The sequence below is a fragment of the Nerophis lumbriciformis genome, linkage group LG18 (genome assembly GCF_033978685.3).
Source record: "Nerophis lumbriciformis linkage group LG18, RoL_Nlum_v2.1, whole genome shotgun sequence".
NCBI classification, from domain to species: Eukaryota; Metazoa; Chordata; class Actinopteri; order Syngnathiformes; family Syngnathidae; genus Nerophis; species Nerophis lumbriciformis.
Genome location: NC_084565.2, coordinates 7,724,862 through 7,738,003, shown reverse-complemented (window position 1 = coordinate 7,738,003; position 13,142 = coordinate 7,724,862). Strand labels below are relative to the sequence as shown.

Sequence of the window (13,142 nt, the reverse complement as noted above, 5' to 3'; positions counted from 1 at the left end):
AGTGTAGGTGTGACACGTGAAGGTGTAATGCAGGTGTGGGTGTGATACAGGTGTAGGTGTGATACAGGTGTAGGTGTGATACAGGTGTAGGTGTGACACGTGAAGGTGTGATACAGGTGTAGGTGTGATACAGGTGTAGGTGTGATACAGGTGTAGGTGTGACACATGTGAAGGTGTGATGCAGGTGTGGGTGTGATACAGGTGTAGGTGTGATACCAGTGTTGGTGTGATACAGGTGTAAGTGTGATACAGGTGTAGGTGTGATACAGGTGTAAGTGTGATACAGGTGTAAGTGTGATACAAGTGTAGGTGTGATACATATGTAGATGTGATACAGGTGTAGGTGTGATACAGGTGTAGGTGTGATACAGGTGTAAGTGTGATACAAGTGTAGGTGTGATACGTGTGTAGGTGTGATACAGGTGGCTACAAGTTGATGATGTGTGTGATACAGATGGATACCCGAGAGAGGAGATGGTGTACAAGTGGAGAAGGAACTCTGTGGAAGCGGCCGACCAAAAGTCTTGGCGACTTTATCAGTTTGACTTCCTGGGCCTCAGAAACACGACTGACATCATCACCACCACAGCAGGTATTTGTATGCTCATACATACACATATCATAGAAATACACACTGTAGCAAGGCTTAGGTACGGCTTCGTCTGGGACCACAGGAACTGTCACAACAATCCGATGCAGCGTTTACAATTGTTTTATTTTCTTTCTCCCCAAAGTCTCTTTCCGCTTTTCAGCGTCTCTCTCGTGGTGTCGCTCTCGTCGTCTCCAGCCCACACCACCCCCTCATGGTCTCCGACGCTGCTAATAAAAGGAACAGGTGATTAGATAACTCGTTCCAGCTGAGATATCCACTCACCTGTCTGCCGCTTCATGGCCGGCCCCTGCACACACCCCGCCCGCAGGGAACGCGTGAACCACACACATATACATACATAATATACATACATATAGCATAGAAATACACACATATACATACATATATCATAGAAACACACACATATACATACATAATATACATACATGTATAATATAAATACACACATATACATACATATATCATAGAAATACACACATATACATACATATATAATATAAATACACACATATACATACATAATATACATACATATATCATAGAAATACACACATATACATACATAATATACATACATATATCATAGAAATACACACATATACATACATATATAATATAAATACACACATATACATACATAATATACATACATATATAATATAAATACACACATATACATACATATATAATATAAATACACACATATACATACATAATATACATACATATATAATATAAATACACACATATACATACATTTATCATAGAAATACACACATATACATACATATATAATATAAATACACACATATACATACATAATATACATACATATATCATAGAAATACACACATATACATACATAATATACATACATATATCATAGAAATACACACATATACATACATAATATACATACATATATCATAGAAATACACACATATACATACATATATAATATAAATACACACATATACATACATATATAATATAAATACACACATATACATACATAATATACATACATATATAATATAAATACACACATATACATACATATATAATATAAATACACACATATACATACATATATAATATAAATACACACATATACATACATAATATACATACATATATGATATAAATACACACATATACATACATATATAATATAAATACACACATATACATACATATATCATAGAAATACACACATATACATACATATATCATAGAAATACACACATATACATACATATATCATAGAAATACACACATATACATACATAATATACATACATATATAATATAAATACACACATATACATACATATATAATAGAAATACACACATAAATACACACATATACATACATATATCATATAAATACACACATATACATACATAATATACATACATATATAATATAAATACACACATATACATACATAATATACATACATATATCATATAAATACATACATATATAATATAAATACACACATATACATACATAATATACATACATATATAATATAAATACACACATATACATACATAATATACAGACATATATAATATAAATACACACATATACATACATAATATCATATAAATACATACATATACATACATATATAATATAAATACACACATATACATACATAATATACATACATATATAATATAAATACACACATATACATACATATATAGTATAAATACACACATATACATACATAATATACATACATATATAATATAAATACACACATATACATACATATATAATATAAATACACACTTCTCCAAGTCCACAAAGCACATGTAGACTGGTTGGGCAAACTCCCATGCACCCTCAAGGACCCTGCCGAGAGTATAGAGCTGGTCCACAGTTCCACGACCAGGACGAAAACCACACTGTTCCTCCTGAATCCGAGGTTCGACTATCCGGCGTAGCCTCCTCTCCAGTACACCTGAATAGACCTTACCGGGAAGGCTGAGGAGTGTGATCCCACGATAGTTAGAACACACCCTCCGGTTCCGCTTCTTATCAATCCGTTGTGGTGAAGAAGGAGCTGAGCCGGAAGGCAAAGCTCTCAATTTACCGGTCAATCTACGTTCCCATCCTCACCTATGGTCATGAGCTTTGGGTTATGACCGAAAGGACAAGATCACGGGTAAAAGCGGCCGAAATGAGTTTCCTCCGCCGGGTGGCGGGTCTCTCCCTTAGAGATAGGGTGAGAAGCTCTGCCATCCGGGGGGAGCTCAAAGTAAAGCCGCTGCTCCTCCACATGGAGAGGAGCCAGATGAGGTGGTTCGGGCATCTGGTCAGGATGCCACCCGATCGCCTCCCTCGGGAGGTGTTTAGGGCACGTCCGACCGGTAGGAGGCCACGGGGAAGACCCAGGACACGTTGGGAAGACTATGTCTCCCGGCTGGCCTGGGAACGCCTCGGGATCCCCCGGGAGGAGCTGGACGAAGTGGCTGGGGAGAGGGAAGTCTGGGCTTCCCTGCTTAGGCTGCTGCCCCCGCGACCCGACCTCGGATAAGCGGAAGAAGATGGATGGATGGATGAATCCGCGGAAGTTTGTTATTTTCTCCATGTGGTCGGGAGGGAGTTGCTGACTCCGAGTCGTCCGTGCCCTAATGGACAGTCCTTTTCGTCTCATAAATCTGAGACACCATGATGGTCCACCTCTAAAATCTTCAATATTCATTTCTTTGGCGGTTGTTTGGGCTTTCAGTCGGATCTGCACGGTGGAAACACCCCGGCCGTCTGCTCTCTGTGTGTTCACCCAGTCCTCAAGAAAGTTTTCAAGTTCCGGCCATCTGCTTTTATTACCTCGGAAGGATTTTTTTGTCTTTTTGCATTGAGTCAGTTCTTCATGCTGCCGTCTCCAACGTCTCACCATTGATTCATTGATGTCAAGGGTACGCGCAGCAGCTCTATTTCCTTCTTTGACAGCCAGATCGATTGCCTTTAACTTAAAAGCAGCATCATATGCACTTCTCCGTTTGGTTTCCATATTGAACACTTCCTTCGCGCAAACTGTCGCTGACGCTCTCCTACTCTTTGTTTTGCTCTCGTTACCTGGCGCCGGATGTCTGCCTCGGTCTCGCGCATCCTCGGTAGTGCGCGCACCTGGTGACCGGAAGCCGCACCGTCGTGTAAGCCGCAGGGCTCAGAACGAGGGAAAAAAGTAGCGGCTTATAGTCCGGAAATGACGGTAATAAGTTACTGCGGTCGTTATCTCCTTGTGTTTGTGACTATGTTTTTCATACGGTGTTCATCCGCAAATGGAAGACGTCAGGCTCATTTGTCAGTGCGGGTTGTTTCGGCATTTTTTTGGGTGTGGCACCGGCCGGAGACGTTAAAGTGCAGAGTTCCAAGCACTCTTCATTCTCTCGCGGGTGACTTTTTAAACGAAAGAACAAGTTAGTAGTGCTGCTACCAATGTTCCCTCTAATTGTTCATGTGTCTGAGCAAACACAAAAACTCCCTGAGCATTCAGTGAACATCACACGTGGCAATACCAGCAGCACACCTGTCTCAAACCAATCTTTTATTATAACACTCAAATGACAGGAGTCATTTTCATGAGATTATTTTGTAATATTAGTGATTTGGCCCACTTGTAATGAAAATAAAAGAAATGTTGTTTTTCATAAGCTATGGATTAGTATTGTACAATATGTCTGGGTGGGGGTCCTGCTTTGGAAATCCCTTTCAGAGATCACATTTAAACATCCTCATGTTGCACAATGAAATGTAAGCATAGGATGAAGTGTTACTTTCTCTACTAACAGCATTCCATGATTAATATCAATAAATTAACATTAATAATAAATGACAGTAGAATAAGCACACGTATGACTGAGGAGTCATAGTGTAACTTTGTGTGGTGTTTGAGTTGTCCGACTTTTTGTGTGGCCATAAACGCACCAGTGGCTTAGCGCTATGCGTGTTGGTGACAGATGACAAGTTGCTTTGTACGGCAGAAAATGACTAGTTTTTCCAGATAGAAGTTTATTACTCATGTTTTTGGTGTGGTTATGGCCGAATATAAACAGTTTTGCTCAATAAAGTGATGGATATAATTCCTGTCCTCGAAGCATCTCGATAGACGTTACAATAATTGAACGGTGTTGACGAACACCGTTAGGGCCGCTTGTTGTCACTGTCACTCAGAGTTGCATTGCAAAATTACACACATTAAATTATGTGTTTATTTTGTTTAGAATTCAGATGGGTTTGATTTGGTGCGCAGAGGACGCTTGAGCAGTGCACACCTTAGAGGGAACGTTGGCTTTGTTACTATTACTACTAGAGTATAGTACAATAAGGCGTGTGTACATGCAGGTGACTACGTGGTGATGACGGTGTACTTTGAGCTGAGTCGGCGTATGGGCTACTTCACCATCCAGACCTACATCCCCTGCATCCTGACTGTGGTTCTGTCCTGGGTCTCCTTCTGGATCAAGAAGGACGCCACTCCTGCCAGGACTGCTTTAGGTTGGTTTTCTTGTCCTTCTTGTTGTTGTTATTGGTGGTGGTGGTTGTTGTTGTTGCGGTGGTGGTTGTTATTGTGGTTATTGTTTGTCTTGCTCTGTCTGATGCCTTCTTCTCACTTTTTTATCTCATCTCCTTCTCTCTCACTGTGTTGTCGTGGTTGTTATTGTTGTTATTGTGGTTGTTGTTGTTATTGTTGTTGGTCATGCTCTGTCTGCTGCTGCCTTCTCATTCCTTTATCTCATCTCCTTCTCTCTCACTGTGTTGTTGTGGTTGTTATTGTTGTTATTGTGGTTGTTGTTGTTATTGTTGTTGGTCATGCTGCCTTCTCATTCCTTTATCTCATCTTGCTGGACACTTGACTCACTCCAACTGCTTCTTCTCTCTCTTTATTGTGGTGGTTCTTGGTGTTATTGTGTTTGTTATTGTTGTGGTTGTTAATGTGGGTGTTGTTTTTGTTGTGGCTGTTGTCATGGTGGTGATTGTTGTCATGGTTGTTTTAGTTGTGGCTGTTGTCTTGGTGGTGGTTTTTGTCGTGGTGGTGGTTGTTTTGTTGTGGCTGTTGCCCTGGTGGTGGTTGTTTTTGTTGTGGCTGTTGTCGTGGTGGTGGTTGTTGTCATGGTAGTGGTTGTTTTTGTTGTAGCTGTTGTCGGGGTGGTAGTGGTTGTTGTCGTGGTGGTGGTCGTTTTGTTGTGGCTGTTGTCGTGGTGGTGGTTGTTTTTGTTGTGGCTGTTGTCGTGGTGGTGGTCGTTTTTGTTGTGGCTGTTGTCGTGGTGGTGGTAGTTTTTGTCGTGGTGGTTGTTTTAGCGTGGCTGTGGTTGTGGTAGTCGTTTTTGTTGTGGCAGTGGTTGTTTTTGTCGTGGTGGTGGTGGTGGTGGTTGTTTTAGTGTGGCTGTTGTCGTATTGGTGGTTGTTGATGTTATTGTGTTTGTTATTGTTGTGGTTGTTAATGTGGGTTTTGTTTTTGTTGTGGCTGTTGTCATGGTGGTGGTTGTTGTCGTGGTTGTTTTTGTAGTGGTTGTTTTTGTCGTGGTCGTTTTGGTTGTGGCTGTTGTCGTGGTGGTTGTTTTAGCGTGACTATTGTGGTGGTGGTTTTTGTTGTGGTAGTGGTCGTTTTTGTCGTGGCTGTTGTCGTGGTGGTGGTTGTTTTTGTCGTGGTGGTGGTTGTTTTAGTGTGGCTGTTGTCGTGGTGGTGGTGGTCGTTTTTTGTTGTGGCTGTTGTCGTGGTGGTGGTTGTTTTTGTCGGGGTGGTGGTGGTTGTTGTCGTGGTAGTGGCCGTTTTTGTTGTGGCTGTTGTCGTGGTGGTGGTTGTTTTTGTTTTGGCTGTTGTCGTGGTGGTGGTTGTTTTTGTCGGGGAGGTGGTGGTTGCTGTCATGGTAGTGGTCGTTTTTGTTGTGGCTGTTGTCGTGGTGGTGGTTGTTTTTGTTGTGGCTGTTGCCGTGGTGGTGGTTGTTTTTTTGTTGTGGTGGTGGTTGTTGTGGTAGTGGTTGTTTTTGTTGTTGTGGTGGTGGTTGTTTTTGTTATGCTATTGTAGTGGTGGTGGTGGTTGTTGTCATGGTGGTGATCGTTTTTGTTGTGGCTGTTGTAGTGGTGGTGGTTGTTTTTGTCGGGGTGGTGGTGGTTGTTACCGGGGTGGTAGTGGTCGTTTTGTTGTGGTTGTTGTCGTGGTGGTGAATGTTTTTGCTGTGGCTGTTGTAGTGGTGGTGGTTGTTTTTGTCGGGGTGGTGGTGGTTGTTGTCGGGATGGTAGTGGTTGTTGTCGTGGTGGTGGTCATTTTGTTGTGGCTGTTGTCGTGGTAGTGGTTGTTTTTGTCGGGGTGGTGGTGGTTGTTGTCGTGGTAGTGGCCGTTTTTGTTGTGGCTGTTGTCGTGGTGGTGGTTGTTTTTGTTTTGGCTGTTGTCGTGGTGGTGGTTGTTTTTGTCGGGGAGGTGGTGGTTGCTGTCATGGTAGTGGTCGTTTTTGTTGTGGCTGTTGTCGTGGTGGTGGTTGTTTTTGTTGTGGCTGTTGCCGTGGTGGTGGTTGTTTTTTGTTGTGGTGGTGGTTGTTGTGGTAGTAGTTGTTTTTGTTGTTGTGGTGGTGGTTGTTTTTGTTATGCTATTGTAGTGGTGGTGGTTGTTTTTGTAGGGGTGGTGGTGGTTGTTGTCATGGTGGTGATCGTTTTTGTTGTGGCTGTTGTAGTGGTGGTGGTTGTTTTTGTCGGGGTGGTGGTGGTTGTTACCGGGGTGGTAGTGGTTGTTGTCGTGGTGGTGGTCGTTTTGTTGTGGTTGTTGTCGTGGTGGTGAATGTTTTTGCTGTGGCTGTTGTAGTTGTTTTTGTCGGGGTGGTGGTGGTTGTTGTCGGGATGGTTGTGGTTGTTGTCGTGGTGGTGGTCATTTTGTTGTGGCTGTTGTCGTGGTAGTGGTTGTCATTGTCGTGGTTGTTTTTGTTGTGGCTGTTGTCGTGGAGGTGGTTGTTTTTGTCGTGGTGGTTGTTTTAGGTAGTACACATAGTAGTGTTTCAAGTAGTATACATAGTGGTGTTTAAAGTAGTATACAGAGTAGAGATTAAAGTAGTACATGTAGTAGTATTTCAAATAGTACACATAGTAGTGTTTTGTATTGTTTAAAGTAGTACACATAGTATTTGTTAAAGAAGTAATAGTGTACAGCAGGACACATAGTATTATTTAAAGTTTTACACATAGTATTGTTTAAACAATAATATGTGTACTACATTAACACTGTCATGTTTACTACGTTGAACACTACTATATGTACTACTTAAAACACTAGTACACAGTGTGTTAAGTATAACTGTTATTACTGTGAATGATTCATGTCAATATAATAGTATATAATCAATTATTCGTCAATAATTATAACTAATATTGTATATGATTCATGTCATTAACTACAGTACTTACCATGACCACTACATAATATTTATAGTTTATAGTTATTATTAATAATAATGTGTTACAGGTATAACTACAGTACTTACCATGACCACTACATAATATTTATAGTATATTATTATTAATAATAAATATGTTACAGGTATAACTACAGTACTTATCATTACCACTACATAATATTCATAGTATATTATTATTAATAATAAATATGTTACAGGTATAACTACAGTACTTATCATTACCACTACATTATATTTACAGTATATTATTATTATTAATAATGTGTTACAGGTATAACTACAGAACTTACCATGACAAATACATAATATTTATAGTATATTATTATTAATAATGTGATACAGGTATAACTACACTACTTACCATGACAAATACATAATATTTAAGGTATATTATTATTATTAATAATGTGTTAAAGGTATAACTACAGTACTTACCATGGCCACTACATAATATGTATAATAATAATAATAATGTATTACAGGTATAACCACAGTACTTACCATGACCACTACATAATATTTATAGTATACTACTACTACTAATAATAATAATACTACTGTGTTACAGGTATAACTACAGTACTTACCATGACCACTACATAATATTGATAATTATTAATAATAATAATGTGTTGCAGGTATAACTACAGTACTTACCATGACCACTAAAAAATATTTATAGTATAATAATAATAATAATAATGTGTTACAGGTATAACCACAGTACTTACCATGGCCACTACATAATATTTATAGTATATTATTATTAATAATAAGTATGTTACAGGTATAACTACAGTACTTACCATGACCACTACGTAATATTTATAGTTTATAATTATTAATAATATTAATAATAATAATGAAATACAGGTATAACTACAGCACTTACCATGGCCACTACATAATATTTATAGTATATTATTATTAATAGTAATAATATTAATAATGTGTTACAGGTATAACTACAGTACTTACCATGACAACTACATAATATTTATAGTTTATAATTATTAATAATAATAATGTGTTAAAGGTATAACTACAGTACTTACCATGACCACTACATCATATGTATAGTATACTATTATTAATAATATATATGTTACAGGTATAACTACAGTACTTGCCATGACCACTACATAATATTTATAATTAATAATAATCATTTGTTACAGGTATAACTACAGTACTTACTATGACCACTACATCAAAATTATAGTATATTAATAATAATAATAATAATGTGTTACAGGTATAACTACAGTACTTACCATAACCACTACATAATATTTATAGTACATTGTTATTAATAATAAATATGTTACAGGTATAACTATAGTACTTACCATGACAACTACATAATATATATAGTATATTGTTATTAATAATAAATGTTACAGGTACAACTACCGTACTTACCATGACAACTGCATAATATTTATAGTTTATATTTATTAATAATAACAATAATAATAATGTGCTAAAGGTATAGCTACAGTACTTACCATGACCACTACATAATAGTTGTAGTATATTATTATTAATAGTAAATATGTTACAGGTATAACTACAGTTCTTACCATGACCACTACATAATATTTATATTATATTAAAAATAATAATAATAATGTGTTACAGGTATAACTACAGTACTTACCATGACCACTACATAATATTTATAGTATATTAATAATAATAATGTGTTACAGGTATAACTACAGTACTTAGCATGACCACTACATAATATTAATAATAATAATGTGTTACAGGTATAACTACAGTACTTACCATGACCACTACATAATATTTATAGTATATTATTATTATTAATAATAATAATAATGTGTTACAGGTATAACTACAGTACTTACCATGACCACTACATAATATTTATAGTATATTATTATTAATAATAATAATAATGTGTTACAGGTATAACTACAGTACTTACCATGACCACTACATAATATTAATAGTATATTAATAATAATAATAATAATGTGTTACAGGTATAAATACAGTACTTACCATGACCACTACATAATATTTATAGTATATTATTAATAATAATAATAATAATGTGTTACAGGTATAACTACAGTACTTACCATGACCACTACATAATATTAATAGTATATTAATAATAATAATAATAATGTGTTACAGGTATAAATACAGTACTTACCATGACCACTACATAATATTTATAGTATATTAATAATAATAATAATAATAATGTGTTACAGGTATAACTACAGTACTTACCATGACCACTACATAATATTTATAGTATATTAATAATAATAATGTGTTACAGGTATAACTACAGTACTTACCATGACCACTACATAATATTTATAGTATATTAATAATAATAATGTGTTACAGGTATAACTACAGTACTTAGCATGACCACTACATAATATTAATAATAATAATGTGTTACAGGTATAACTACAGTACTTACCATGACCACTACATAATATTTATAGTATGTTATTATTATTAATAATAATAATAATGTGTTACAGGTATAACTACAGTACTTACCATGACCACTACATAATATTTATAGTATATTATTAATAATAATAATAATAATGTGTTACAGGTATAACTACAGTACTTACCATGACCACTACATAATATTAATAGTATATTAATAATAATAATAATAATGTGTTACAGGTATAAATACAGTACTTACCATGACCACTACATAATATTTATAGTATATTAATAATAATAATAATAATAATGTGTTACAGGTATAACTACAGTACTTACCATGACCACTACATAATATTTATAGTACATTATTATTATTAATAATAATAATAATGTGTTACAGGTACAACTACAGTACTTAGCACGACCACTACATAATATCAATAGTATATTAATAATAATAATAATAATGTGTTACAGGTATAACTACAGTACTTACCATGACCACTACATAATATTTATAGTATATTATTATTATTAATAATAATAATAATAATGTGTTACAGGTATACCTACAGTACTTAGCATGACCACTACATAATATTTATAGTATTTTATTATTAATAATAATAATAATAATGTGTTACAGGTATAAATACAGTACTTACCATGACCACTACATAATATTAATAGTATATTAATAATAATAATAATAATGTGTTACAGGTATAAATACAGTACTTACCATGACCACTACATAATATTTATAGTATATTATTATTATTAATAATAATAATAATGTGTTACAGGTATAACTACAGTACTTACCATGACCACGCTGAGCACGGTGGCGAGGACGTCGTTGCCCAGAGTTTCTTACGTCACCGCCATGGATCTTTTCGTCACCGTCTGCTTCCTGTTTGTGTTTGCGGCTCTGATGGAGTACGCCACCTTGAACTATTACTCCTACTGCACACGCAGGCTGCCTTGCCTGGACAGGAAGAGACACGTGAGTCGTCATCATCACCTTCTGGCCACAAAACCTTTCTAGAAGCAGGAACTGAATGTCTTTCAACTTGTTGGGAAAGAAACTAAACTAGTATACGGCTGGACACTATCATGTTACCGGTGGTCAATATCAATAATTATTAATAATTTATAACAACATTTAATATTTATGTCTTGATCATTTCAAGCATATACAACGTTCACTTTTTTCAACGACATCACTGATTATTTCTCACTGCAGCCTTCATGAGAGATAGTAAAACACCACTTACTGTACAAGGTCTGCTGTCATTAGGATGCCGACTGCTCGGATGTTCACATATTCCCATTTAGATGAAGAATGACCCGTAATCCTCGCCAAGAACCAGGAAACAAGCGTCTTTTCATGTCGTTCTCGCCATTCCCGGGTCTAAATTGGCTGTCAAAATATACCAACTTGTCGGAATACATCCTCAGCCTTTTATTATCCAGGTGAGAGGCACGATATATAGTCGTGGTCAAAAGTTTACATATACTTGTAAAGAACATCATGTCATGGCTGTCTTGAGTTTCCAATCATTTCTACAACTCTTATTTTTTTGTGATGTAGTGATTGGAGCACATACTTGTTGGTCACAAAAAACATTCATGAAGTTTGCTTCTTTTATGAATTTATTATGGCTCTACTGAAAATGTGAGGGTCAAAAGTATACACACAGCAATGTTAATATTTGCTTACATGTCCCTTGGCAAGTTTACCTGCAAAAAAGCGCTTTTGGTAGCCATCCACAAGCTTCTGCTTGAATTTTTGACCACTCCTCTTGACAAAATTGGTGCAGTTCATCTAAATGTGTTGCTTTTCTGACATGGACTTGTTTCTTCAGCATTGTCCATCAATTTAAGTCAGGACTTTGGGAAGGCCATTCTAAAACCTTCATTCTCGCCTGATTTAGCCATTCCTTTACCACTTTTTGACGTGTGTTTGGAGCCATTGTCCTGTTGGAACACCCAACTGCGCCCAAGACCCAACCTCCGGGCTGATGATTTTAGGTTGTCCTGAAGAATTTGGAGGTCATCCTCCTTTTTACTCTCTGTAAAACACCAGTTCCATTGGCAGCAAAACAGGCCCAGAGCATAATACTACCACCACCACCATGCTTGACAGTAGGTATGGTGTTCCTGGGACCTTTTCTCCTCCAAACATATTGCTGGGTATTGTGTCCAAACAGCTCAATTTTTGTTGCATCTGACTACAAAACTTTCCTCCAAAAGGTCTTATCTTTGTCCATGTGATCAGCAGCAAACTTTAGATGAGCCTTAAGGTGTGGCTTCTGGAGCAAGGGCTTCCTTCTTGCATGTCCACACTTGACTGTTCCAGCAGCTTCCAATTCATTGCAGACCTGCTTCTTGTTGGTTCTCAGTTGACTCTTGATCATCCTGACCAGTTTTCTCTCAGCAGCAGCGTTTTCTTCTTGATCGTGGCAGTGACAAAACTGTGCCATGCACTTTATACTTACAATTGTCTGCACAGTTGCTCTTGGGACCTTAAGCTGCTTTGAAATGGCTCCAAGGGACTTTCCTGACTTGTTCAAGTCAATGATTAGTTTTTTCAGATCCGTGCCGAGTTCCTTTGACTTTCCCATTGTCGCGTTTGTAAGCGAGTCTA

At 36.7% G+C, this 13,142-nt stretch overlaps 1 protein-coding gene across 6 annotated transcripts in view; it reads left to right on the top strand.

Moving 5' to 3' along the window:
* Nucleotides 1–13,142, top strand: part of gabrg3 (gamma-aminobutyric acid type A receptor subunit gamma3) — a 143,799-nt gene that overhangs the window by 123,520 nt on the left and 7,137 nt on the right. For all 6 annotated transcript variants that reach the window (XM_061977569.1, XM_061977572.1, XM_061977568.1 and 3 more), the window contains 3 exons: nucleotides 455–592; nucleotides 4,977–5,129; nucleotides 11,299–11,498. In XM_061977569.1, the coding sequence (XP_061833553.1) occupies nucleotides 455–592; nucleotides 4,977–5,129; nucleotides 11,299–11,498 (491 nt within the window). The remainder of the gene's footprint in view (nucleotides 1–454; nucleotides 593–4,976; nucleotides 5,130–11,298; nucleotides 11,499–13,142) is intronic.